The sequence below is a fragment of the Cricetulus griseus genome (assembly GCF_003668045.3).
Source record: "Cricetulus griseus strain 17A/GY chromosome 1 unlocalized genomic scaffold, alternate assembly CriGri-PICRH-1.0 chr1_1, whole genome shotgun sequence".
In the NCBI taxonomy this organism is placed as follows: Eukaryota; Metazoa; Chordata; class Mammalia; order Rodentia; family Cricetidae; genus Cricetulus; species Cricetulus griseus.
The window spans coordinates 215,007,613-215,033,638 of record NW_023276807.1 but is presented as its reverse complement, the minus strand read 5'-3'; the positions used below and the strand labels follow the sequence as shown (position 1 = coordinate 215,033,638).

At 42.0% G+C, this 26,026-nt stretch overlaps 1 protein-coding gene across 1 annotated transcript in view; it reads left to right on the top strand.

The window, feature by feature from the left end:
- Atp8a2 (ATPase phospholipid transporting 8A2) overlaps positions 1-26,026 on the top strand; it is a 432,334-nt gene that overhangs the window by 30,258 nt on the left and 376,050 nt on the right. Inside the window, exons 2-10 of the mRNA XM_035452970.1 lie at positions 4,544-4,643; positions 5,202-5,300; positions 6,277-6,322; positions 6,894-6,934; positions 11,652-11,725; positions 13,624-13,693; positions 15,407-15,534; positions 16,863-16,974; positions 24,280-24,445. Of these exons, the coding sequence (XP_035308861.1) occupies positions 4,544-4,643; positions 5,202-5,300; positions 6,277-6,322; positions 6,894-6,934; positions 11,652-11,725; positions 13,624-13,693; positions 15,407-15,534; positions 16,863-16,974; positions 24,280-24,445 (836 nt within the window). The remainder of the gene's footprint in view (positions 1-4,543; positions 4,644-5,201; positions 5,301-6,276; positions 6,323-6,893; positions 6,935-11,651; positions 11,726-13,623; positions 13,694-15,406; positions 15,535-16,862; positions 16,975-24,279; positions 24,446-26,026) is intronic.

Below are 26,026 nucleotides of genomic sequence, written 5' to 3'. Positions count from 1 at the left end.
GAGTCCTACATTATTGACATGAGACCTAGCACTGAAAAAAAAACTATTGTCACCTATTGTTTGAAGGGTATCCTATAAGAATGCTCCCATTCACTACTGTTAGAAATGAGATGGCCTAGGTTGTTGCTAGGGGAGAAGACCCTTTGCCTGCCATGTTCAGGTCCTGAGTCCCCAGCATCATAAGACAGAGGCACGAAGTAGCAGTTGAGTTCCTCTTGTGTAAAGTGTGAAGTTTAAAAATATGTTTGGAAAAAAATAAAAAAATAAATTAAAATATGTTTGGGGAGTTGCATATTATAATCATGTCTATGATCCTCTGGGACTAGAAACCTATTCGTTAGAATGTAGGAAATGTGAATTGCTACCTTTAAGGAGCCACATTCTGCTTCGAGTTGCTAATCCTGCTTCAGGTAGTCTGTTTTACAAAATTATGTTTACCTAAATGCGTGAGCATACGAGTGCAGGTATTTATTGTGATGTAATAAAGCAATGTTCATGATAAAATCACAGTAAATTATAGAATATTAGGTAACCATTAAAAAGAATGACTTGCAAGGATCTTTATTATATTGCGAGGAAACCTCTTATGAGCATTTGTATTGTGTTGTGAGCTTTTCACTATCACATCCACTTTTGTATGTGCAATTGCATCCAGGACCCACGAAATTTGAATATAGTTCTAGGTTTGTACATTATAGTAAGTTAAAGGAAAAGATAGAGTTTTGTAGGAATGGCTAGCATGTTGTTTTGTAGTGTGGTGTTTCTCAACCTTCCTATTGCTGTGACCCTTTAATACAGTTCTTCATGTTGAAATGACCCCCAATTGAAACTGGAAGTTTCTGTCCTGGTAGCTGCTTCCCAAATTACTACACAGAGGCTTATATTAATTATAAATGCTTGGCCAACAGCTGAGGCTTATCACCAACTAGCTCTTACATTTTAAATTACCCCATATTCCTTATTTATCTTCTGCCATATGACGGTACCTTTATTAGCATGGCACGTTCATCTGCTCCTTCTGTGTCTGGCTGGTGACTCCTCACCCCACCTTTCATCTTCCCAGCATTCTCAGTTTGGTTGCCCCACCTATACTTCCTGCCTGGTTATTGGCCAGTCAGCATTTTATTAAACCAATTTGAGTGACAAGTCTTTGCAGTGTACAAGACGATTATTCCACAGCACCCAACCATAACATTATTTTGTTGCTACTTCTTAGCTGTAATATTGCTACTGCTGTGAGTTGTAACATAAATATCTGATATGTGATCCCCCATTAAAGGGCCATTTGACCCATAGGTTGGGAAACACTGAGGTAGTGCTGTAAGTGTCATGTTTTGTAGGATTTGTGGAATTGCTGAGCCACACAGCAGTGTTGTGTTGAACAAAGTGCCGCTGTGCTGCTAACCAGCAGAGGGCACTGTGCTGTTGGTCTGCCTGCATGGTTCATTTAGCCTGCAAGGCACAGAGAGGGTCTAAACAGGATGTTTGATGTGATCGTCTTAAAGATTGCCAAATATAATATAATATAAAAATATAATATATATATATATATATATATATATATATATATATATATATACACACTTTGGCAGACTGTCTGCCTGGCTCTCTGTCTCACTGTCTCATCTACTCTGTGTTGAAATGGGTGAGTTGATAAACACACTGTACTTGTTGCATTGACCTGAATGGGGAAAGGGTTGCTGGAGTAGGTGACCCGTGGGCTGTTGGTCTAGAGAAGGAGGATGTGGTTTGATGGAAAGAAGAAAGAAAAATGTTTTGGGAATTTGGCAGAGGATGAAAGGAGCCAGAAAACTTAGCAAGGACTAGCACTCTTCAGAATAAAGTGACTTCCACTTACAGAAGGGCTGTGCTCTGCATTTCCTGGGGGTGGTTGAGGGAGGGAGAAGCAGGGAAGGGAGCCTGGTGCTGAGGTCCATCCAGCTTATCTCCAAGCAGTATGACAAAAGAATTTATCCAAATGTGTATCAGAGTGCTAATGCTTGTCAGGCCCTTGTGGGACAGGACAGAATTTCTCCTCCTTCCATCCATGAGCCTGGGGCTCCTCCATGGCTGCTGGACAGAGGGACTGATTGTTGGATGCAGTGTCAGATGGGAGGGGTTGCCAGGCCATTCTGTGGTGGGGGTAATAGAACAAGAAGTTGGGTCCTTTAGCCCAACATCATCTTCTAATAAACAGCTCCTGATGTGTGGTTATTCTAAAATTACCCCAAAGATGTACCTTCCTAGTTCTATCTGGATACTCCTTAATTTTTCACAGATGATATAAAATTAGTATGAGAACAGCATATACAGGTTGTTAAAAGTTCATATAGTCAGATGGGCTTATCATGAAAATAAGCAAATAATGTCCAGCCCCATCTCTTCTTTCTGGAATACTCTACTGGAAACAACCACTTTGAACTCTGTCTTGATTTCTTCTGTTGCATTCTACCACAATCAAAATTAGAATCAGAAATTTAGTTTTTCTGCATGTGTGTGCATATACTTGAATGTATGTATATTATGATCTTTGCCCTGGTGATGGGACCCAAAGCCTTACATATGCTAGGAAAGCATTCTGCCTCTGAGCTACACAGTCCTTCACTGTAATTTAATATTAAGTTTAGAAATTATCTTCACGGAATTCTTTAACAAATGAAGATTTAGCAACCTTGGGGCTAGCTGGTGAGGTGGTGGATCAATCATGATTACTTCTTTTTTAGTATAACTTGTTTTTCCCTCCTCACCTTTCAGCTTAAACAACTTTTGCATATTAATATCTCTATATATTTATACTATTCAACCTCTCTGTATTTGTATTTTGTTTTGTTTTTTGCAGTGCTAGGCATTGAACCTTGGCATGCTCGGGGAGCCCCCAGTGCTAAGCTTCACATTGGCTCTTCTCTATATTTTGGAAATAATCCTTTCAAATAGTCTCTATGTCTACACTAGGGAGCTCCTCACTCTGTAGCTATGTTGTAAAGTGTTCACCCCAGAATATTCCTGAATTATATACCCACATTTTAGTTGCAATATATGTTTCCTCTCTTTAAAAAAAAAACTAATTGCATGTAATACTTATACCCTTATGGTGTTCACTGGGATTCTTCAATGCATAGGTGGTGTGCAATGATCTAGTAAGACAGTAATTGCTATCCAGTTCTGTTGATACCCCTGGTACAGTAAGGAGCTTCCCAAAAAGGTGGATGTGCAGAATCCATTGAAGTTTGTCTGGGTGTAAAAATCTGAAGTGTTTCTCTAGCTGTCTGTGTTACTAGCAAGAAGTCCAATGTCTAATTGGTTTTTCCCCTCCGCAAATACGTTCTTTTTTTTTTAATAGCTTTGTGTCTTTAGGAAACATTTGTTATACTATAAATATAAACATTTGCAACAGTCTATCACCCTTGGAGTGTCTCACTATGACTTGTGTGTAACTAAATTCCTTCTCCCTTCACTCTGCCCTATAAATGGTAAATTCTGCTGTTTGGAGGAAATTTCTGTTTATATAGGGTACTTAGGCAAATTCTTTTAAGCAAACTTAGTTATCCAATCAAAATATGTCACTCTAGATTGCTAAGGGGGACAAAAGAGGGCATACAAAAACTGTTTAACTGAATATGGGGCTTAGTTTTGGAACTGATGTCCCTGGCCCTATTGCACACACACAATAAACCACTTGCTGGCTTTCAGCTCGTTTCATGGTCATTTCCAGAAGCTCTCTCATCTCCCTTCCACCCCTCTCCACAAATGACTCTGTGTTCATGTCTACTTGTTTTGTTTATGACCTGCTGAGTTTAGCCAGGGCAATTTGGACACAACTAAGGGCAGTGATTCTCTTCCAGAACTGTCAACAGCCAGCACTTCAGTAGTAAACATTAGGGCCTGTGAGCCCCTCCTGCTTCTGTGACTGATCTTTGCCAAAGCTAGTTTTATATGGCCCAGTGTGAGAGAGCATAGTTGTGAGCTGATGATTGCCATGATCGAGCCAGTCTAGAGAAGTGGTTCTCAACCTTCCTAATGCTGTGGCCCTTTAATACAGTTCCTCTTGTTGTGGTGACCCCCAACCATAACATTATTCCCTTGTTACCTCATAACTGTAATTCTGCTACTGTTATGTATCATAATGTAAATATCTGATATGCAACCACTAAAGGGGTTGCAAACCACAGGTTGAGAACCACTGGTCTAGAGGATAGCCTTTCACAGCTCTTCAACTCTTAGCTCCCAGATTCTCACACTTCTGCCTCCTCTTCTGCAATGTTCCCTGATCCATAGAGGGGATGGTGAAATGTCTTCTTTTGGGGTGAGCTCATGGCTGTCACTTATCCCCAGCATCTTGGACAGCCACAAATCTGCACTCATCACTGTTCATTGTCACTGCCTGGGAAGGTTGAATGTGCATTTCAAAGTTTGAACCAAAATCACATCGGAAGCTTCTCTGATCGGCTGTGCCCTTCTACACAGGACATACTGTTGGGGCCACTGTGTTGTTATTTAAGGGTTACCTCTTTAGCTAATAGTAGTACTTTCCTTGTTCTTTCAGTACGGCCAAGTACAGCGTGTTGACATTTCTACCTCGATTCTTGTATGAGCAGATTAGGAGAGCTGCTAATGCCTTCTTCCTCTTCATTGCCTTATTACAGGTAATTTTTTTTAAGTACTTAAAATTTGCAAACTCAATTATGTGCAAAATGAGATTTTATCAGCAAGTATCTTTATGGTAAAAGTGCTGGAATATTTGCAGATAGTTTCCTTATCAAATTATACCTGGAGTGAACAGACGTGATCTTTGTCTAGAACAGACTTGGGAGGGAATTCCTTGAAAACAGTAGTTACTAAAAGAGGAGGGGGAACTGGTTCTCATGGGGCATACTTTGTCATGTTCACTTTTTGTTTTTTGTTAATACATATTCATTCTACTAGACACGGTATTCCAGTGTCAAATATATACATATATATATATATATCTTGTATTTTGGATTTTGGCCATGAAGGTCATACTTTTAACCCATTTTCCAAACACATGGCCAGCCATGTTAGATAAACTTCAAATGTAAATTACATAGGTAGTTTTTAAATGAGTAGGCCTTTTGTTGTGTAACGGAAATGGACCAGACTAGTGAGAGTGGGGGTTGAGTGCCGTGTTTTCCTTCTTTGTGGAGACATCCATGTGCCACATTCTCTCTTGTGTTCTCTTACAGCAAATTCCAGACGTATCTCCAACAGGACGATACACCACCCTGGTGCCATTGATCATCATTTTAACAATTGCAGGCATCAAAGAGATTGTAGAAGATTATGTAAGTTTTTGACTCTGCATCCTAGAACATCGTATTATGACATTTGAGGTGTATGTGAGTGTATAACAGGAAGCAGTTAAGCTCCACCAGCTGCTAGGGGAGTGGTGGTGTTTGCTGGGGAGGAAGATACACTTCGAGAGTCCTAAACGTCTGTGCAGCGATTCTGAAGCACTTCTATGTTCTGGGTCATTTTGTTAGAACTTGGCTGGTGTTCACTGGTATTAGTCCTTGTATCCTACTTTAGAGCTCCTGAATTCAGGTATCACATGAAGCCTTTAATTAGCGCTCTCTGCAAGCAACATTGTGCCTGTTATGCCTGAAGTAATTCTCCAAGAATCTTCCTCCTAGATGGGCATTGGTGGCACATGCCTTTAATCCCAGCACTCGGGAGGCAGAGGCAGGCAGATCTCTGTGAGTTCGAGGCCAGCCTGGTCTCCAGAGCGAGTACGAGGATAGGCTCCAAAGCTACACAGAGAAACCCTGTCTCGGAAAAAAAAAAAAATCTTCCTCCTCATGCTTCCCTCACCCCTCATTGGCTACTACCACATTGCTATTATCTCTGTTTTACTCAGGAGTGTACGCATGCGTGCACACACTCCCACACACACTTGATTCCCCCCATATACATATTTCATGGAATACATAGTAAATTAACTTGAGAGTGAAACCTGCTCTTTGTTGTTGGGCTTATAATACGGAACCATTATTTCTGGCTGTCCACAAATATCTGTGAGGAATTTGAAACTTTGAAGGGCTTGTAAGTTATTAGAACCCAAGTATTGCCACTTAAGCTTCAAGGGGCCACATCCAGATCTAGTCAGTGCTGACTGATGGCAAACCACCCGCTTAAATCTACAGTATTAGCATCGAGGTGTTCCTGGCCCCCGTTGCCCTCTGATTTTACTGCTTTCCATTTCAATTATTCATTTGGAACATTTGAATGTAAGAACTGTTGCTTTTTTTTTTCCTGTAACAGAAACGACATAAGGCAGACAATGCAGTTAACAAGAAGAAAACAATAGGTAAGCTGCTGTGTCCAGTCACTCTTTCCATTGTGAATTCAGAAACCAGTCCTGTGCTTCAGTGATGCTTGATCATGGTTATAGATGTTGAGATTAAGTTGGGAACATTATCTGAAAAATCTTAAATAAATAGAAGAGGGCTAAAATAAAATGTTAGTCTTTATATCAATGGGATTTGTGTACTCTGGAACAGGATTTTCAGAGATTAGTTTTATGTCCCTAGAAGTTTTCCTGGCTCCACAGCCATGGTTATATATCACTTCAGTTTTTTGTTTGCTTGTTTGTTTGTTTTTGTTGCTGCTATTGGAATTATGTAACACCAGGCCTTTTCTAGTCCTGGGCTAAATATAAATTTGGTTTGCTTACATGCACACATAAACTCACATGTTGTAGAGGTACACATTTGGAGGCCCATATCAGCATGGCTGGTCATCTACCATTCTGCCAAGGATATGATTTGTTAGGTTTAATAAGTGCAAGTTTCACAAGAAACCTTTGGGTTTGTAGAAAGCTGACATTTTTATTTTGAGTCTCGACAACATTAATGAGTTCATCATTTTTTCTTTTACAGTGTTAAGAAATGGCATGTGGCATACCATCATTTGGAAAGAGGTAAGGATCAGTTTTAAAGATAGCGCTGGAAAATATTGATTTGGGGACTTGTCACAGTTTTCCGATGTGGATGGCGATATAAAATGTGCTGGAAGGCCAAGGCCTTGTCCACTCGATAAGAGTTTTCTTGTTTAGTCTGCTTTCCCATGAAAACTGACATGTTCCTACCCTTTTCTGACCTCTTCTGTAAGAACCTAATGTTCAAACTGTGAATGCCCTTATTCTCCAAGGATGGTTCTGGAACCTCACAGCACTTAGTTTCTAAACCCCATGTGAGAAACATTTCCCTCTCTTGTCTTCTCTTCATCTATATTCAAAAATTTAGAGCTGTTGTCTTTTACCTTTTGAGAGTCTTCAGATGTGTTTGACCAAAAGACCTCTAGTGTGAGCAGGGTTCCCAGGCAGGGTGTGGAGCCAGTTGCTGCTTTTATCCTTACAGTGGTAGCAAGAGGGATTTCCCTCCCTCCAGCTGGCAGTGTGAGAGCTGTACATGGAGGAAAGATGTTGATTGTTGGCTGAAATCAACTGTGCTGTCTTGGTGTTTTGTGTCTGAAAAGCCAGCTTTCTATATGGCTGTCTTATCTTGTTGGTGGACACACAGTATTGATTTCAGAGATGACAATCATTCTGGCATTCAAAACTGATGGGTTTTGTTGTTTTTGTTTTGTTTTAAAAAAGAAAACTGTTTTAGAAGGGCAACTTCAAGTATTGTTTCTTGCTTAAGTACCTAAGTTACAGCAAGTGGCTCCTGTAGCCCTTTGTGTGGGAAACAATGCTGCCAGTGTGCCTACAGAACTCACTGTGGTTCTCATTTGATTTTACCAGGTTCAGGAAAACCGTCTACCTTTTCAAGAAAACTCACCTTTGTGGTGTTTTGTGGAGCGCTGTAACCCTTGTGGCCTCCTTGGCTTCTTTAACTTTGGAAGTTCAGTGTGATGGTTCTTGGTTGAAAGGCAGAATTTCCAGGGGAGAACTGGTACCCATGTAGTGTGACATGGAGAATCTTCATAGATCTTCCATTTCTTCAGGGGTCTTCTGGTTGCTCCATCCTCAGAAAGGCACAAGCAGTGGCCAGATGAAAAATGACTTGCATCCAAGTATCCTGACACTGCTTGAAGTAGCAGTGGGACCTGGTGTGGTGGTCACTGATTTCTGAGTCTAAGAGCTGGTGGCCTTATGGGCACCCAGATTTCCTTCCTGCTACCAAAAGTGCTTGGAACATCACCACCTTGTTATAGGCCTAGCTGGATATACATTGTGATTTCAACTTTGAGTGCATTATGGTGAGCCATCTTAAGAGGGTCTGTTAGCAGAGGCCAGAGACTGCCAAGCATGGAGTTCATGCTGGAATCTTCTTGTACAGTTGTCTTCCACCACACGGGCCACCCTTGGTATCCAGCCCTGGTCAAGCATCCATGTGCCCTTTTCCCAGAATTCCTGATATAGATGGTTTGGAGTTTCCATTTTACGTTCACAGTGAGGCTGTTGCTGGTGATGTGGGCAGCTCATGGAGGCACAGCTCACCTGGCAAGTTTGGCAGAGGATCATGAAAAGATGTTAGAGACAGAGTAGGAAACACTGGGGTATCCTGGAGAGCCACACACAGCTCCACTTCTGTGAACATGTCACATTTGTAACAGCAGCCCCTGGGCTTTTTTGCTTGACCCTAGTAATCTCAAAGAGGAAGATCTCAATAGTGGGATCAACTCAAGAGAGTCCTTTAGCTGTTTACAATTGAGAGACAGGAGGGATCTTCCGAGGCTGTCGTGAATCCAGGGACCCAGCACAGTTTTGCTCACTGTACTAATTCTTTTAGTGAATAGCACACACACCTGGAATGGTTGGTCATGTGTAAGGACACCCAAACTGAAACCATCTTCAGCTCTGAGTCAGCAGCCTCTCATTGTAGTTGAAACATCTTAGCACTCAGTTCCTGGAAAGCAAATGCCCCTCAAGACGAGAGAACACCATCCCCACTTGCCCTCTCACTTTGAATTAGGGGCAAAGAGTACACTTCTTTTTAAAAAGGACTCCATTTTCTTTCTAGTTTTTGTTAATTGCTCCTCCTTTTTCTCAACTATTTATGTAAGATATTTTTACTTAAAAGCATCTTCAGTGCACATGGGCATCCCCTGTGTTTGCTCTATGTTATGGAATCTGCTTTGATTTGTGCCTTTCTTCTGCCTTCAGAATACAGACTCACTTGTGATTTGATGCTAACTTCAAGAGACCCAGGGGTTTGGGTTTTAACTTTTGCTGTTCTTGTCTATGCTGACCCTGGTCACACTTTGATAAGCCTTCTTCTGTGTACGGGTAGGATAGTTGTTCAAACCTCTCCCATTTCCCAACAGAAAATTAGTGAGTTTGGTGGTGGTGGTGATATCATCAATGGAACTGGGCCTTCTGCATGCTGGGTAAATGCTCTGCTACTGACTCATCCCCAGCCCCTCAAAGAAAGTTACATGGTACCTGCTGGTCTGTGTGATCCGGTTGTTTCCACGAGTGTAGCTTTTGAAATACAACGTAATACATGTAGAATAGGAGTAGAAAGCCACTAGTGCCTCTTCTGTTCTCTGAACCTATTTGTACACTAGGAACCGTTCCTCCGAGTCATCAGGGAATTCTACTGACTTTGACCTTCACATTGACACAGTCCATTAAGTTACACCAACCCCCTGTGGGAGACTATGCTGATCCACCTGTCTCATGCCTTAAGCCACAGAGCTGTGTTCACTTCTTAGCCTCAAAAATAAGTAGAGGCCAGTGAGATGGCTCAGTAGGTAAAGGTGCTTGCTGCCAGCCGGGTTCCATCTCTAGAAGCCACATGGTACAAGGAGATAACTCCTGGGGATTATCCTCTGGCCTCCACACATGCACTGTGGCATATATGCTCATACTCACGCTCTCTATGTCTATCTGTCTCATCTGTCTCATACTCACTCTGACTCTATCTCTGTCTCTTACACACAACACACACACACACACACACACACACACACACACACACACACACACACTTTTAAAAAAACTAAACATTATGTGCTACCCACCCGATGATGCTGTCCACTTTCAAACTGAGGAGCTTGTCAGAACACACTGCTCACAGAGAAGGCAATGCAGCCATCTAATCGGGGCACTACACTAGCCTTCCAGGCAGGTTGCCCACTTTTAAATCATGGCTGTGTGGAGAAGTATACCTGTGGGTAAAGCACTTGCCATGGGATATTGACAGCCTGAGTTCAGATCTTCAAAACCCATGTCAAAGCCAGCTGTGGTGGCATGTGTCTGTGATCCCAGAGCTCCTATGACCACATGGGCAGCAGGGACAGAAGAGTCTCTTGGAAGCTTGTGGGCCAGCTAGCTTGGACTGTGTAGGATAGTGACAAACAACAAGAAAGGTACTGTCTCAAAAACAAGGTGAAAGGTGAGGACTCATACCCGAGGTTGTCCTCTGACCTTCACACATGCGCCATGCAATGCACACACAACAATAACAAAATTTAAAAGATAAATAATGGATATAACACTCTGGCCACATGATCTTGGTCAGTTATTTTGCTTTCAGGCTCGGTTTCTCCATTTATAAAGCAGGAGAACTTAGCTACCTTACTAAGTTGATCTGTCAGCAGTCCCATGGGATGTGTGCTGTTATTCTTGTAACACAGATGAGGAAGTAAGGCACACAGTTTCCATAGCTTTCTCATGGTTACACAGCTGCTCAGGGAGCTAGAGAGGGACTCAAATCCAGTTGCACAGGCTATCTTCAGAGCCATGAGCAACTATTGAAATGTTTGAGTATTTGAAATGGGTAGATAATTGGAAGAAAATATGATCTTCATACTTGTCCAACATTCCTCCCTTCTTTCTCAATCCTTTTTAGGATATACCATTGCAAAATTACAATAGTGGGGCCAGAGGGTTGACTCCGTGGTTAAGTGAGAACAACCCACATCCAGTGGTTCAGGACTACCTGTAACTCCAGCCGCAGGGACTCTGACACCCTCTGCTCCACAGGCACCTAAACTTAGGTACATATATATGCACACACAGATAGATAGATATGCAAAAGCTATACTGAAAACTAAAAAAAAAATGCAATGTGGTCATGTCTCATGGTCTGTAGGATAACAACAGATGCCAAAGTGTACAAATGTTCAAGTCCTTTATATAAAATAGAGACACATTTGCATAGAGCATGTGCACGATGTCTTCCCATGAATGTAAAATCTCTAGATTATAGAAAGCCCAATGCAATGGAAATGCCATGGAAACAGAACTATGGTATGCAGCTTAGGGGACAATGCCAGGGAAAGAGTCTGTGCTCAATACACAGGCAGCTTTTGATTTCACTTGTTGATGCTACTGCTTCTCTTTGACTCCTTTTGTTTTGTTTTGTTTTGTTTTGCTGAGACAAGGTTTCACTGTGCATCTCAGGCTGGCCTCAAAACCACAAGTGCTGCGATTTCAGGTGTGCTCCACCACTCCAGAGCAGATGCACTTCTCTGTGAAAATATTTTGTATTTGTAGTTGGTTGAACTCAAAGGTGTAGTGTTTATGGGTATGGAGGCCAGCTGTGGCACAGTGGAAACATCTGCCCTTTGTTCTTATAGGGTGTGGCTTAGTTACGTACTAACTTTCTGCTTCACATATTTAACCGCCCTTATCACATGTGTGCTTTCTTTTCTTTCATGCCTTCTGTCCTGTCCCTGGTCTCTAGGTGGCAGTGGGAGACATCGTGAAGGTCCTCAATGGGCAGTATCTTCCAGCAGACATGGTCCTCTTCTCCTCCAGGTCAGGTGTGCTGGTGGGCACAGGTTTTGGAATGAATGTTAAGGACAATAAAGTACCAAATGAAATGCAGAAATCTTGATTCATCGTTTCTCTTCTATCCCATGAGCTCTCCTCCCACAACCCTGACCTCTTTCACAAGCTGAGTATCCCTAATGAACTATAGTTTGGGTTTGGGGGGCATTTTGGATTCAAGATGTTGAGATTTGAGATGTTCAGTTGTTAAAGTCTATGCAAACATTTAACAATCCCAAACAGTGGGAAGCTGGGAGTACTTGTAGCCTCAAGCATTGTGGGTAAGTTAGGGATCCTCAGCCTGGACCTTTGTCAATTGCCTTCTCCTGCTGTGACCTTTTGGTTTTGCTTGTTTTGTCTCCTATTCATTCCCTTAGGTTTTTAGAAGCCTTTTGCTGCTATTGACTGCTTTAGCTCCCAGTGTATTGCTCCCAGGGTATTGCTCACTGGTCAAGATACTGATCAAAGGGCGTGAATGTTCAGTGACACCCAGGAGGTAGCATAGCTGAGACTCCAGCCCTTCCTTGGTCAATCCAGCCAGCTGTCTGTCTATCCTCTAGCCCTCAGCACTGCCTGTGAACAACTGTTCTGAGAATCTGAGGCATTATCTCAGTATAGACACAACCTGCAGGTGGCCCTGCACTTCACTCTTGCCCCAAACAGTTGCTGCACTGGGGAGTTTTGTGCTAGAAACAGTCATCACCAACACAGGGGGATGTGCGGGGTTCATACCGCCACCCTTGGCCTTCTTGGCTTCATGTGTGGAACACACACTGCAAAGAAGGAAAGCCAAATCCAGGGTAACAGAGACCTTCAAGGTTATAGTCGCACCGCTAAGACTATAACCCCTCTATTTATATGCCACTGGGAAAGGCAGGCACTCAGGCAGTTTGCATTTTCTTGAACTGCAGCCTTATTTCTTGTGTAGGACTTATCCCATGTTAGGAACCAAGGGATAAAGGGTTTTAAGATAGGATCCAAACAAAGTAATGGAGGGGGGAAGAGCCATAAACAAGGGGTGTGACTCATTGACCCTATTCAATAGTAATGAAGAAACTATTAGAATATATGTCAATTGGCAGTTTGGGCCAGGAAAATTGCCCATGACCTCAGGTGAGCTGGCTTACCTTAGATGGTTTGCTGTGCCGGCAGAAACTTTGGGGTGCACCTTGTATCTGAGGGGGTGTTTTTTGTGAGCAGTCTGATCAGTGGCTTTTAACTCCTGATAACTTTCATATTAGTACATGAAAGAACCAAGGCACAAAGAGCTTAAACATCTTTCCTAAGTCACTTGGCCCCTAAAACTAGCATCAGGGGGTTTAAACTCAGCCAGTGGGTTAGACAGTCATTTCTACCTCTACTCAATCACTTAAACCAGAAGGCTGGAGATGGGAGTATAGTACATACTGTGATCACTTTTACCCTCTTCTTAAAATTGAGTAAAGAGTTGCCTTTTGATGGCGTGACACATGTAGAGAAACAAAGGCCTGCCAGGATTGGGCCTTTTAACTCCCATGGTGCTAATTTTCTTCAAAAGATGTGTTTGTGCTGGGCTTGCCAGGGTGCAGCTTTTAGTCAGGGCAGGATGGTCCTCAGCCTTTAAGAATCACTCCACCTAGTGGGTGGGTTTTATTCCCACTCTAGTACAAAGGCCTGCCTCCTTCCCACCCGTTCTCAGTCACTGTCCAGTCAAGACCAAGCACATAGAGGTGAAACTGGATTGCTGAGTGCCAAAGATGAATCTATAGCTTCCTCTCATCAATTGTGTTACTGGGACAGTGTTTATAACAGTGTATTTGAAGGGTGACCAGCAAACATAGTTTCCACATCAGGGCTTTCATGTGGAGAGGATGGTACTAACCATGACCTTTTCCCCTTCCTCATAGTGAGCCTCAGGGGATGTGCTATGTTGAAACCGCTAACCTGGATGGGGAGACGAACCTTAAAATACGTCAGGTAAAGTCACTTCCTGATGACTCACATTGTTACAGAAGGTCAAATATGTGATATAAATGTCCCCTATGCACCTTGTGGAGAAAAAGTTGTTTGGCCATGAACAATAAGTTAAACCCTAGTAGAAGCTACAGAAGGCTTATGAGGGAAACTTGCTGAGGAGGCTAGCAAACTTAGGTGAGTTTCATCAGCTCAGTGTATCACGACTCGTTTGCATCTTCCTAAGCTCTGCCCACAGTGCTCAGGACTCAGCCTTCTTACCAGGCACAGCTGGGCAATGGGAAGAAAGCAACTATCTGGGCTTATGGAGTAGGAAGATCCAGGTACCTCAGCCCACATTGTGGTTGGAGCTACTATTGTAACAGTGGAGGGCCAAGCAATAGATACACTGTTTCCATACCCTAACCTATTCCTACTACTTTTCCTGAAAGCCAATGGTTCACTACCACCTTGACCTCCTCCCCCAAACCCTATAAACTGTACAAAAAAAGAGAGGCTCAAATCTTTGTGTTCATCTTAAGGACACTTAGGAAACTGTCCAGGCCACTGGGGATTTGGATATCTGAAAAGCTACCAAGTATATGAAAGATGTGTAGAGAAGCAATATGTGACATTCAGATGTCACAATGGCGAGGCTGGTAGGTGTGTCCAGGCCAAAGAGTGAGCTCTGTGACCGAAAAGGAGTGCAGAGTTTCTGAAGCACATGCTGAAAAATGCAGAGTAACTGTCAACAAAGTTTAGTTGTAGTTTCTCTAGTCATTGACCATCTCCCACAGTGGCAGTTTAGATGCAGACTCTGTAGTCATTGACAATCTCCAGATGGGTCACCAAATTTACAGTGCTCTGGGTTGAGTTAATCCTGGCTGGGCTGCCTGGCACACCAGGCTGATCTCCCCTGAAAAGAAACCATTGTTCCGAAATCAGAAGAGGAAGCTGCACAGAAGGAAAAGACATCCTAGGAAAAACTGATAGAACAAAGCCTATGGCACAGGGAGGAATTGGGGGAGGGGAGAAAACATGATCACACATATTAAATGGATTTTATTTTTAGAAAAAAACGAGAACCCTATAACACAGAAATAAATTCAGCACAAAATAGATACAAATTAAAAAAAAATCCTATCACACATTGTATTGTAATATAAGAATAGTCATTCATGAATAAAAATGTTAAGCATTTAAGACCCTTGTGGGTTTTTTGTTGTTACTGTTGTGGATTTTTTTTATGTTTCATAAAACTGAATTTAATAATTCTGTCCATATGTCTTTCTTTTTCCTATGTTATAATTTTTTTCTGTTTGGGGAAGCATTCATGAAGTTCATCAAACTACTTTGTTTAAGAAATATTCAGAACAAAGTGTTAAAAGTTTTAAGTATAACTAGTGGTGTGTACTACAGAACATTAAAGGACCCTCTACCTGACTATCTGAGCAGTATTGCAGGGTGGTGATAGCACTGTTTCCTGTCCTATGGTTCAGTGCCAAGACTATTATTTAAATATAGCTGTTTCTAGCAGAGGTGGGAGCTTCCTCTTCTGCACCATTGAAATCTTGACATCTTTGTGTCAAACCATGTCTTGAGGGTGCTATATAACTTATCAAATTATTGCATGACAGATGGCTCATTATGTCCCAAAGATTGACAGAATGCCATGCTGTCTCTCAAACACTGATGGCAGTATTTGATCTTCTCAGTTGGCTTATCGTTCTTTTCCAGGGCTTGAGCAACACAGCCGAGATGCAGACAAGGGAAGTGCTGATGAAACTGTCAGGAAGGATTGAATGTGAAGGGCCCAATCGCCATCTCTATGACTTCACTGGCAACTTGCACTTGGATGGGAAGAGGTCTAAACCTTCTTTTCTTAATTATTTCTCCTCCTCCTCTATCACCCTCTTACTTTTTAAATGTGGCCAAAAATTTCTGGACCTTTAAAAAATCCTGGTTCCATAGTATTTGAAAAATAGTGAGATTTCTTCATGTTGAGCTCATTTCTGAGAGACTGAAACAAGTCAAAGTCCTCTCATGGGGTTCTTTGAAAGTGGCTTACTCTTTCTTGCTTGTGACCTGTGAGGCCAAACAAGTAGTTCAAGATGCATTAAAAGACATGGGAAAGCAGCAGAGAGGTAGTGGGTGTGTATTTGGATTAAAACACATGGGAGACAGATATGTGGTTTCTTGTTAGCTTTCTTCTAAAAAGCATTGTTTCTATTTTATTCGGGTTTTTTTGGGGGAGTGGGGGGGTGTTGTGCATTGCAACTTGGCATTACACATGCTAGACCAGTGAGCCTCTCTACAACTCTGCTTGTCTTTAAAAAGTTGAAAGAAAAAGGGCTGTGAGCATGGCATAGTCAGTGAAATACCTGTTATGCCTGCATGAGGACCTTAGTTTGGACTTCCGGCCCACATAAAATCAAGGCCAGTCCTGGGGAAGTGCAGATTGGCTGACCCCTTAGCCAGCTGGCTCAATGAGAGTGAGAGACTTGTTTTGAAAATAAGGTGGAAAGATAAATGATGTTGACCTCTGGCCCCCCACACGCATATACATCCAGGAGCACATAGTTATCACACACACACACACACACACACACACACACACACGCACACTGAATGACTTACTGTTGAGGTTATCTTTTGTTGTGAATTTGACACACAGTCTACCTGCTGATACTCCACAGTCCACTGTCTGAGCTTCCCCCCCTACTTTGAATAGATCCTTAGCTGGAAGTGGGGAGGGGAGACTCTACAGAGGCTCAATGTGATAAGCAAGCAGAAGGTTGCTCCTTGGTTGGCATTTCATGTCCCGCCATCAGCATGCTTCCCTGCTGTAGATGACTCCTCAGATACTCATCTACTCGCCGCGCCATTTGGTATGAGTTTACTGCTATTTTCTCTTTCAGAGTCTATAAAGTAAATTGGTTTTCAGAAATGAATAAGCTTGAGGCTTTTTAGCATTCCCTTTGTCAGTGGTCTTGCATAACAGGATTATGAGACATAATCCTCTCTGACATTTTATAGGAAAAAAAAAACCATCCTATTCTATAGTGAAGAATGGATAAAGCAGACATTTGGGGTGGGGTAGGTAGATTAAGTTTACTGTAGACTTATGTAAGGGAAAATGCATGCTTATTTGACAGATTATCAAGAAGTATGAATGTTTTTCTTATTGTTTTAGCTCTGTTGCCCTCGGGCCCGACCAGATCTTACTGAGAGGCACCCAGCTCAGGAACACTCAGTGGGTCTTTGGCGTTGTTGTATATACTGGACATGATACCAAACTCATGCAGGTAAGATGTTTCTCTGGAAAGCTGTGTAGACTTTGGTTGTTTTAGTGTTTGTTTCTCCCTCATTCTCTGTTTTCTGTGAGGTTGGAAAATACAAACAAGAAGCTCAGGTTCATCAGAAAGTGTAAACTCAGAGAAAAGTGACTATTTCATTTCCTTACATGATTCCTTCTGTCCCTTTGTCATCACATTCTGGAAGACAATATCTCTGAATATAAGTGGTCTTTGTTGTGTAGGCCCTGTCTTCTGGATGTAAGGAGGGTTTAGTTACCCTTCTCTGTTTATCCTCTGGATCCCACTAAGTAGGATGTTATAGTACTCTTACTACATGAATTCTAGGTCATTTAAAAGAAAGGGACTTTGAACTAATGTTTATTCTTCATATGCCAAAGAAACAGCATTAATTTAAAAGACATTTTGTCTTTTTCACTGTTAATGCTTTTTCTTAAATTTTTGTTTATCTATATAGCCTATATTTATATTGTGACATATTCGGCCAAATGTCTTCTGAACATCTACATATATCTCTGTAGGAATCTCATTTCTTACATTCCTCTGATAGATGTTGGCATTTGTTGTCTGTCACTATTCTGGGAGAAACGTGAACAAACCTCTGTTCACCCCTGACAGGGAACCAACAACAAACCAAAGTACAGATACCACCTAAGTCCAACTTGGTGAATCAGTGTGTTTATTGAGGTCACCCGTAAGGATATGGATAAGGGGATACTTAGAAGAGCAAAAATACCTCAAGGACAGCTGTATCACCAAAGCCCACCCAGCATGGGTGAGGGCCCACAGAATCCAGAAATCTGAGACACATTGCACAGCCTTCAGGCAGCTTGGAGCGTCAGGGAGTGTCCTTTCCAGGAACCTAAGTTGTCCTGTGCCTTCTCCAGGTCTCTGTTTCTTCCAGGCAGCTCAGCTGGTCTGAGCCTCTTCTAAGCAGCTCAACTGGCTCAAACCATCTTTCAGTGTGGTCCTTACTGTTTGTCAATTCTTGGAAAGGGAAAGGCCTAGTGATTCTGATCAGTTTCAGAGACTTCCTGATGCCTTTGGGTTGTTTACTTCTAGAGCTCAATTAGTTTCCCTGCAGAATGGAAAGTTTCACTTCCCCTTAGAAGATCCTATGTTTTAACAGGCTTCTCTTCCAAATGAAAGGTTTTATATCAGAGGGAATTACTATGTAATTGCATTGTATTTTGTTAATTATAACTATTAAAAGAGAGTTGGGTCTTCTGCTGTTTTGTGTAACTTCCAAAGTCACGTTTAGCTTATGCCTTGGTTGAAAAATGTTTATAGCCACTATTCTCTGAGCCTTGTGCTAAGAAATCTGGGTTTATTAGCAAAAAGGCTAAATCTTCACCTTTTGGGGGACTGGTAGGTAAAGAGGTAATATGGAAAATATAGGAAGTAGGGATGTACTTATTGTAAACTATGCCACTATAGAGTTCTATGGATATAAATGCAAGAGTCTCCCATCCCAGACTTAGGAGTGTTGGTTAATGCAATGAAGACATGGAAGGATTCTGGATTACAGGGCTATGAGAGTTCCTGAAGGTGACGGTGACCCTTGGAGATGAGTGACACATGGATGTGAGCGTTCAGTACTCACCTCTGAGTTTCTGAAGTTGCGGAGGTGTAGACTGAGAGACCTGTGGCTGATCCAAGGCAGTGGGAGTTCAGGGTTCACCAGTGCCAGGTCCCTTGATGCTGAGTAGAAAGAGACTCGGAGCTTAAAGCAGACAGTGAGCTGGGATCGTGAAGGTAGACTAAAAACAGGGCTGGAGCAGAGAAGAATTCTATGAGCCAGTTTCTTAAGTTTTCCATGTTGGCAAGGTTGAGGAAGGTGACCTATTGGGGGAAGGGATGAAGATATGTATCCATTTGTCATGGATGTAGAGGGACAAAGGCTGGAGAAAGGCTACAGGGTCTTGACTACACAGTCAAGTTACCTCCAGATGCCAGTGGATGTGAGTCTTGCTGAAGCATCCTCTTTGGGAAAAGGTGTCTGATTTTGGGTGTTGCATGTCCTTAGCTGGGTAAAAGGAATGGCAGGAGGAGAGATCCAGAAGCATGGGGATGACACACAGCATTTGGGGAGCCTCCAGGCTCAGAAGAATACTCATAGAAGGTGTGTGTTGGAGGGGCAGTTATATCAAGTAGACAAAAAACTGGTCGACAGCTGCCATGGCAGCCCTTGAGTGAATGAAAAGTGTTCAGAATGTCTGAGATGTGTCTTATCTACTTTCCTGCTCAGCCCTCATTCATTCACGGGATTAGAACTCAAAGTTTATTGTCTTTGAGCAGTCTGCATACAACGACTGTCTTGACGGATAGTTTCTTGCTCTGCTACCTCTTAAGCAGCCTTGAACATTTGCAGCCTATTCCTAGTAGCCACAACAAACCCTTGGAGTGATGCTCACCACAGCTTCTGTGTTTTTGTGATGAAGTGATAAAGAGACCATGGGTGGGTAGCTCAGTGGGTAGAGTCCCAAGGCTAGGGTTTATATTGAAAGTTCAAGCTTTCTTCAAGTTCCCTTGGACCCTGGGTGATTTTTCAGTGTGTAATGTTGCTCTTCTAGGTCACATATTAATATTACAGCTTTGGAGTTCAGGCCAAGTACAATTTGTATCAGAGCATCACCATCAAGTCTTCAGTGGGCAAGATGAGTCTGTGCCATTCACATCCTTTGAGTGTGAGGGGCATTTTCCCTGTCTTCTGTGTGGCAAACTTTGGCAAGACTTACTGGTGTTGACATACAGAGAGCAATGGAAAATCCCAGAAACATCTGTGCTAGACTTGCTGTGCCTTTAGGGCTGAAACAACAGGAACAATGAAAATTCAAAAGGAATATAAAGTAACATATACAGCTGGAAGCCATTCTGTTCATGAAATAACATTGTGTCTACACTTGTGTTTTTGATGGAGGGGAAGCTGGATGGCCTTAGGGTTCTTGACTTCCACTGTGTACTCTTTACCTTCCAGAGCTCTGTCAGTTTATGCTGAGTGTAGTTATACAAGCAAACACTCAGTTCCTTTCTGTTGGTTGACTTAATGGGAAAGAGGTAATCAATAATTGTAGGAAACATTGATTATAACAAGGCACAAATTGTTTTGTGCCTCACATATATATGGATTCATTTGTTCTTTGGCATGAGAAAGGTACATCCATTACTTAAAATGTTTATTTTTATTTAATGTGTATAGGTGTTTTGCTTGCATGAATTTCTGTGCACCATGTGTGTTCTGTGTTTGCAGAAGCCAGAAGAGAGATGAGGGTGTCAGATCCCCTGGGACTGGAGTTACAGATGATTGTGGGCCACAATGTGGGTACTGAGAATTAAACTCAGGTCTTCTGCAAGAACAGCCAGTGCTCTTAACCACTGAGATGTACCTCTAACCCGAGTATTGTTATTTTAAAGATAGAGAAACTGAAGCACAGTGTTGAACTAACTCCAGCTTAGCTTACAAATCTAGAAAGAGTGAGGACTAGGGCTGAAATCCAGGTTGACACACTCTAGACTTATTCTGACTAGCGTCCCAATGTTTGCTTTCTAAGGAGGAGTAATGTATACAATTCAGGTCAGATTCCAGCATTTGCAAAATCTTACAATTTGACCCATTTTTATTGTAGTTCCAGACATCAAAGTGATAGTGTCCTTTAAGAATTTTATAAAAGAAATTATTCTAATAGGAATTGAGCATTAAAAACTCATTGTTGTAAGTGGAAATGTTTGGAAAAGGGAGTGAGTGTGCCGAACTTGGTTTTCCATTCTGGGCATGTGTTGAAGTCTGGAGTTCTAGGTTGTTTCCTTGTGTTGGATGAAAAGTCTGTTTTCCTAACACTGGTGACTGGTTGGACTTCAATGACTTCAGCTAACTGACAGGCTCACAGAAATGACAGCTTTTGTCATTTTTTTTCCTTCCTGAAAACTTAATGATTCTTAATTAAACACGATAGGATTGTCTTTAGTGTTTAAAGAATTCAAATAATCAGTTTCACAATAGAAGAGTTCCTGGCTCTCAACATGAGGCCAGATGTGGGAGTGCTATCCTGGGAGACTCCTATGGTGTTTGGCTGATTATAAGATGGCCTTTGCATGGAAAGATCTCCCATGCTCTTGGATAGGCAGGATAAACATAGTAAAAATGGCAATCTTGCCAAAAGTAATCTACAGATTCAATGCAGTCCCCATCAAAATCCCAACACAATTCTTCACTGACCTTGAAAGAACAATTCTCAACTTTATATGGAGAAACAAAAGACCCAGGATAGCTAAAACAACCCTGTACAATAGAGGAACTTCTGGAGGCATCCCCATCTCTAACTTTAAGCTCTATTACAGAGCTATAGTCCTGAAAACAGCTTGGTATTGGCACAAAAATAGACAGGTAGACCAATGGAATACAGTTGAAAACCCTGAAATTAATCCACACACCTATGAATACCTGATTTTTGACAAACAATCCTAATATATAAGCTGGAACAAAGAGAACATCTTCAACAAATGGTGCTGGCATAACTGGATGCAAACATATAGAAGACTACAGATAGACCCAAGCGTTTCGTCCTGCACAAAACTTGAGTCAAAATGGATCAAAGACCTCAACATAAACCTAGCCAAACTGAGCCTACTAGAAGATAAAGTGGGAAATACCCTTGAATTAATTGGTACAGGAGACAGCTTCCTGAACATAACACCAGTAGCACAGACACTGAGATCAACAATTAATAAATGGGACCTCCTGAAACTGAGAAGCTTCTGTAAGGCAAAGGACATAGTCAGCAAGACAAAATGACAGCCCACAGACTGGGAAAAGATATTCACCAACCCCACATCTGACAGAGGGCTGATCTCCAAAATATACAAAGAACTCAAGAAGCTATTCTCCAAAACACCAAACAATCCAATTAAAAAATGGGGTACAGAATTAAATAGACAATTCTCAATAGAGGATGTGGAGAAACAGGAACACTCCTCCACTGCTGGTGGGAGTGCCAACTTGTACAGCCACTTTAGAAATCAGTATGGCGACTCCTCAAGAAAATGAGTCTACCACAAGATCCAGCAATTCCACTCCTAGGCATATACCCAAAAGAAGCACATTCATATAACAAGGACATATGTTCAGCCATGTTCATAGCAGCATTATTTGTAATAGCCAGAAATTGGAAGCAGCCTAGATGCCCCTCAACTGAAGAATGGATAGAGAAAATGTGGCACATTTACACAACGGAGTATTACTCAGCAGAAAAAAACAATGGAATCTTGAAATTTGCAGGAAAATGGATGGAACTCGAAGAAACCATTCTGAGTGAGGTAACCCAATCAGAAAAAGACAAACATGGTATGTACTCACTCATATGTGGGTTTTAGACATAGAGTAAGGGATTACCAGCCTACAATCCACACTGCCAGAGAAACTAGTAAACAAAGAAGACCCTAAAAGAGACAAACTTTGTCCCCTGGAGAAGGGGAAAGGGTCACCATCCCCTGAGCAAATTGAGAGCATGGGAAGAGGGGGGAGGAAGCTACGAGAGTGAGAAGGGAAGAAAAGGAAGGATGCAGAGGTCATGAGGAAGCAGAAATTTTGAGTCAGGTGTAGATTAGAAGAAAGGACATTTGACAGGTAGGATTTTAGTTGGGGGGTGGTAGAGGAGGAAGGGAGGGAGAAGGGAACTGGGATCGTCATGTAATTCAATCTTGTTTGTAAGTCAAATATATAAATAAATAAATGAAAATGAAAAAAAAAAGATGGCCTTTGTTATCAAACATTCATCTTGCCCCTGGAGAACTTTTCTTCAACGTCCATATGAGACAACTTAGTGAACCAACAACAGAACAGGGAAAAACTAAATGGAGGATGCCCAGAAGACAGTTGAAAGCTCCCAGTGGAACAGTTCCCTAACTTCTCCACCCTCGGTGAAATCCATGGTGCTCCCAGTAGACAGAATTTCTGGATGTGCAATGGAATTCAGAAAGATGTGGGTGATGGTTGTGATTCAAGAGACACTGTGAACTAGAGGGAGCTCATCTAGGAAGTTAGGCTAATCTGCTCATGTCAAAGTCCCAAGTCACCTCAGTGAAGTCCTTCATTGGGGCCCATCATTAGCCCATCATAACAATCTCTGGGAATTTCTTTTAGAAGAAGGCTTCGGGGATATAACTCTTCCTGATACTATACGATAGAATCTTCCACTGCTGAGAGGATGTAATCTCACGTCTTCCATGTGAGATGTAATGGACCTCAAGTGCAGCTTCCCTGAACATCTTGGTACCCAGGTCTCAACACAGGCCTTAGCTCCTCTGTCTGCCATCTTGTCTACTGCCTTCATTCAATTCAAAGTGGCCCTGCCTTAAGGGAGCTTATTAATTGTTTACACTCTTCAAGGGAACTTTTTGTTCATTTGCTTTGACACCTCCCCATGTAGGTGTCTCTTGCTTTATTGAGGTGTTTGTATTTGTGTCTCTTTTTTTATTCCTTCCTGCTGGAAAGAACATGTATACTTTAAAAACCCCTCTTATGCTTATCACAGAACTGAATTACTTCTTTGGAGGTCCTCCTTAGATTATTATGGTGAAGAATTATCAGTGTGTTGGTTTCTTTCAGAGTAAACTTAGACTATCCAGAGACTGCTATGTCTAAGAAAGTAGCTGAGTTTATACTTACATGCAAACAAAAGTATGGACTAGATCATGTAGAGTCAGGGTGTTGTCTTAGTCAATGATTTATTGCTGTGAAGAGTCATTTACTTTAAGGCAATTACTTTAAGAGAGGGAATTTAATTGGGGTTTTCTTATAGTTTCTGAGACCTAGTTCATTAAGTATCATAGTGGCATGCAGGCAGATGCTGGAGAAGTAGCTGAGAGAGAGCTATATTCTTATCAGTTGAGAGAGAGAGAGAGAGAGAGAGAGAGAGAGAGAGAGAGAGAGAGAGAGAGCACTCTGGTCTTGGCTTGGGCTTTTGAAATCTCAGAATCTACCCCCCAGTGACACACTTCCTCCAACAAGACCACACCTTTTAATCCTTCTAATTCTTTCAAATAGTGCCACTTCTGGTGACTAAGCATTCAAATATATGAGCCATTTTTATTCAAGGTGAGTTCTTTAAACTGGAGAATGTCTTTTAAAAACTGGCCTGTTTACTCACAGGTATGATGTACCTTAGCTCCATCATTAATTTGGAACAGAAATAGTCTTTTCCATTTCCATCATTGTATGTGGTGTCTTACTCAGTTTCTCTTTACCCCTGCCCCAAGCTTATTCTGTGATGGTTACTGACTTTCAATGCTGGTTTACAGAATTCAACAAAAGCTCCTCTCAAGAGGTCAAATGTCGAGAAGGTAACCAACGTGCAGATCCTGGTGCTGTTTGGCATCCTCCTGGTCATGGCCCTGGTGAGCTCGGTGGGGGCCCTGTTCTGGAATGGGTCTCATGGTGGAAAGAGCTGGTACATCAAGAAGATGGGTGAGTGCGGGGGTGGCTGTTGCTCACTTCTGTGGCACAAACCTCTTAGAAGGTCCTTCCACATAGGGTCTGTGGGTGATAGCCATGCCCTTACTCTATTCTTATGGCTATCCCATCTAGGCCAGACCTTCTTGGAGAGAGAGCAGATTAGGAATCACAAGATGAAGTGAATATGAGTATACCTGGGGACTGTTCTATGCTCTAATGATGGTTTCTCAGCTATTTTTAGACACTTTCTCATAGTTGCTCTAGGGATGACAAACATGAGAAACCTTTTGTATTACTCCTAACTTAATTCACAAACTTCAGACCAGCTCACCTCCATATTCGCCCCGCTAGTACTATTATTGTCATATATACACTGTGCATATGTACTGTCAACCTAACAACACAGTACTATAATCAGTGCTTTGCATAATCTAGGAATCTTAAAGAGCTAAAAGAAAATAAATAAAGATAAGTACTATGAACTTGCTTCTTTTAACCTACTCATTCGCCATTCCTGCTAGTCTCGGTGTCTTCCTGTGGATGAGTTACTAGCTACTGTCTCGTTGCTTCATCCATCTCCCTGGCATCTAGATTGTACACAGACAAGGCCTTCTGTGCTGACCAGGGTGAACTCTTAGCAGAACTTCCCTGGCTACCCTTTCCCATGGATAGGTCTGCTAAATTTCTAGCCAGTTTTCTGTTTTTCACTTACTAGTATATGGGAGCACTTGCCTACCCTGACCATTAGCCACTGAGATCTATTGTTTTTGATTGGACATTGCATATAGCATTTTCTCCATACTCCATTCAAATGATGTGAACTACCTAGGTGTTCCAGTCCTGCCCCGGGGTAGAGCGTCTGCAACTGGGGAAGGGGAGGTAGGTGATGGTAATCAACCCGGTAACGACTACCACCCCCTGGAGCAGAACCCACATGACCAGGGGCTGTGAATGGAATAGTAGTTCAAGGTGCCAACTGTTCTTACAAGAGCTGGCAGATTTTCTTAAAATGCGCTTGCTCCATTTCTTGAGACTTAGATTGATTTTGATGATTCTGTCTCATTTTGCTACTTGGTGGGGGCTAGGGAATAGAAGGAAGATCTGCCATTCTCTGATCTCAGCAAATCAAGAAAAATAATAGAATTTAGTGACAGAAATTTCATGATAGATCTTAAAACTTTAGGGTAATGCCTTTGGCATTATTGTTATTGACATTTCTCAATTATTTTTTAAATTGATTTAGATGCAATTTTACTTTTCCAGTTTCTTTAACCATAAAACACTCAGGTTTGAAACACAGGAAAACTAATGTTGCTCCTTTTTTGCTTGTTTTTAATTAAGATTTTGTGTGGCATAGGCTAGCCTTGAACTCAGTCTGCAGCTGAGGCTGGCCTCAGATTCCTAGTCTTCCTGCCTCCACTCTGCTAATGCTGGGAGTACAGGCTTGAGCGCCTGTGCCGGTTGCTCCTTTACAAACATGGGCCTGTGACTGTGGTTTGAGTTGTAGTTGATGAGATCACTCGGTGTGGGTTTTTGTTATGTGCTTCAGATGTGGAGACTGGCTCATGTGAATGGAGGTATCTGAGTTAACAT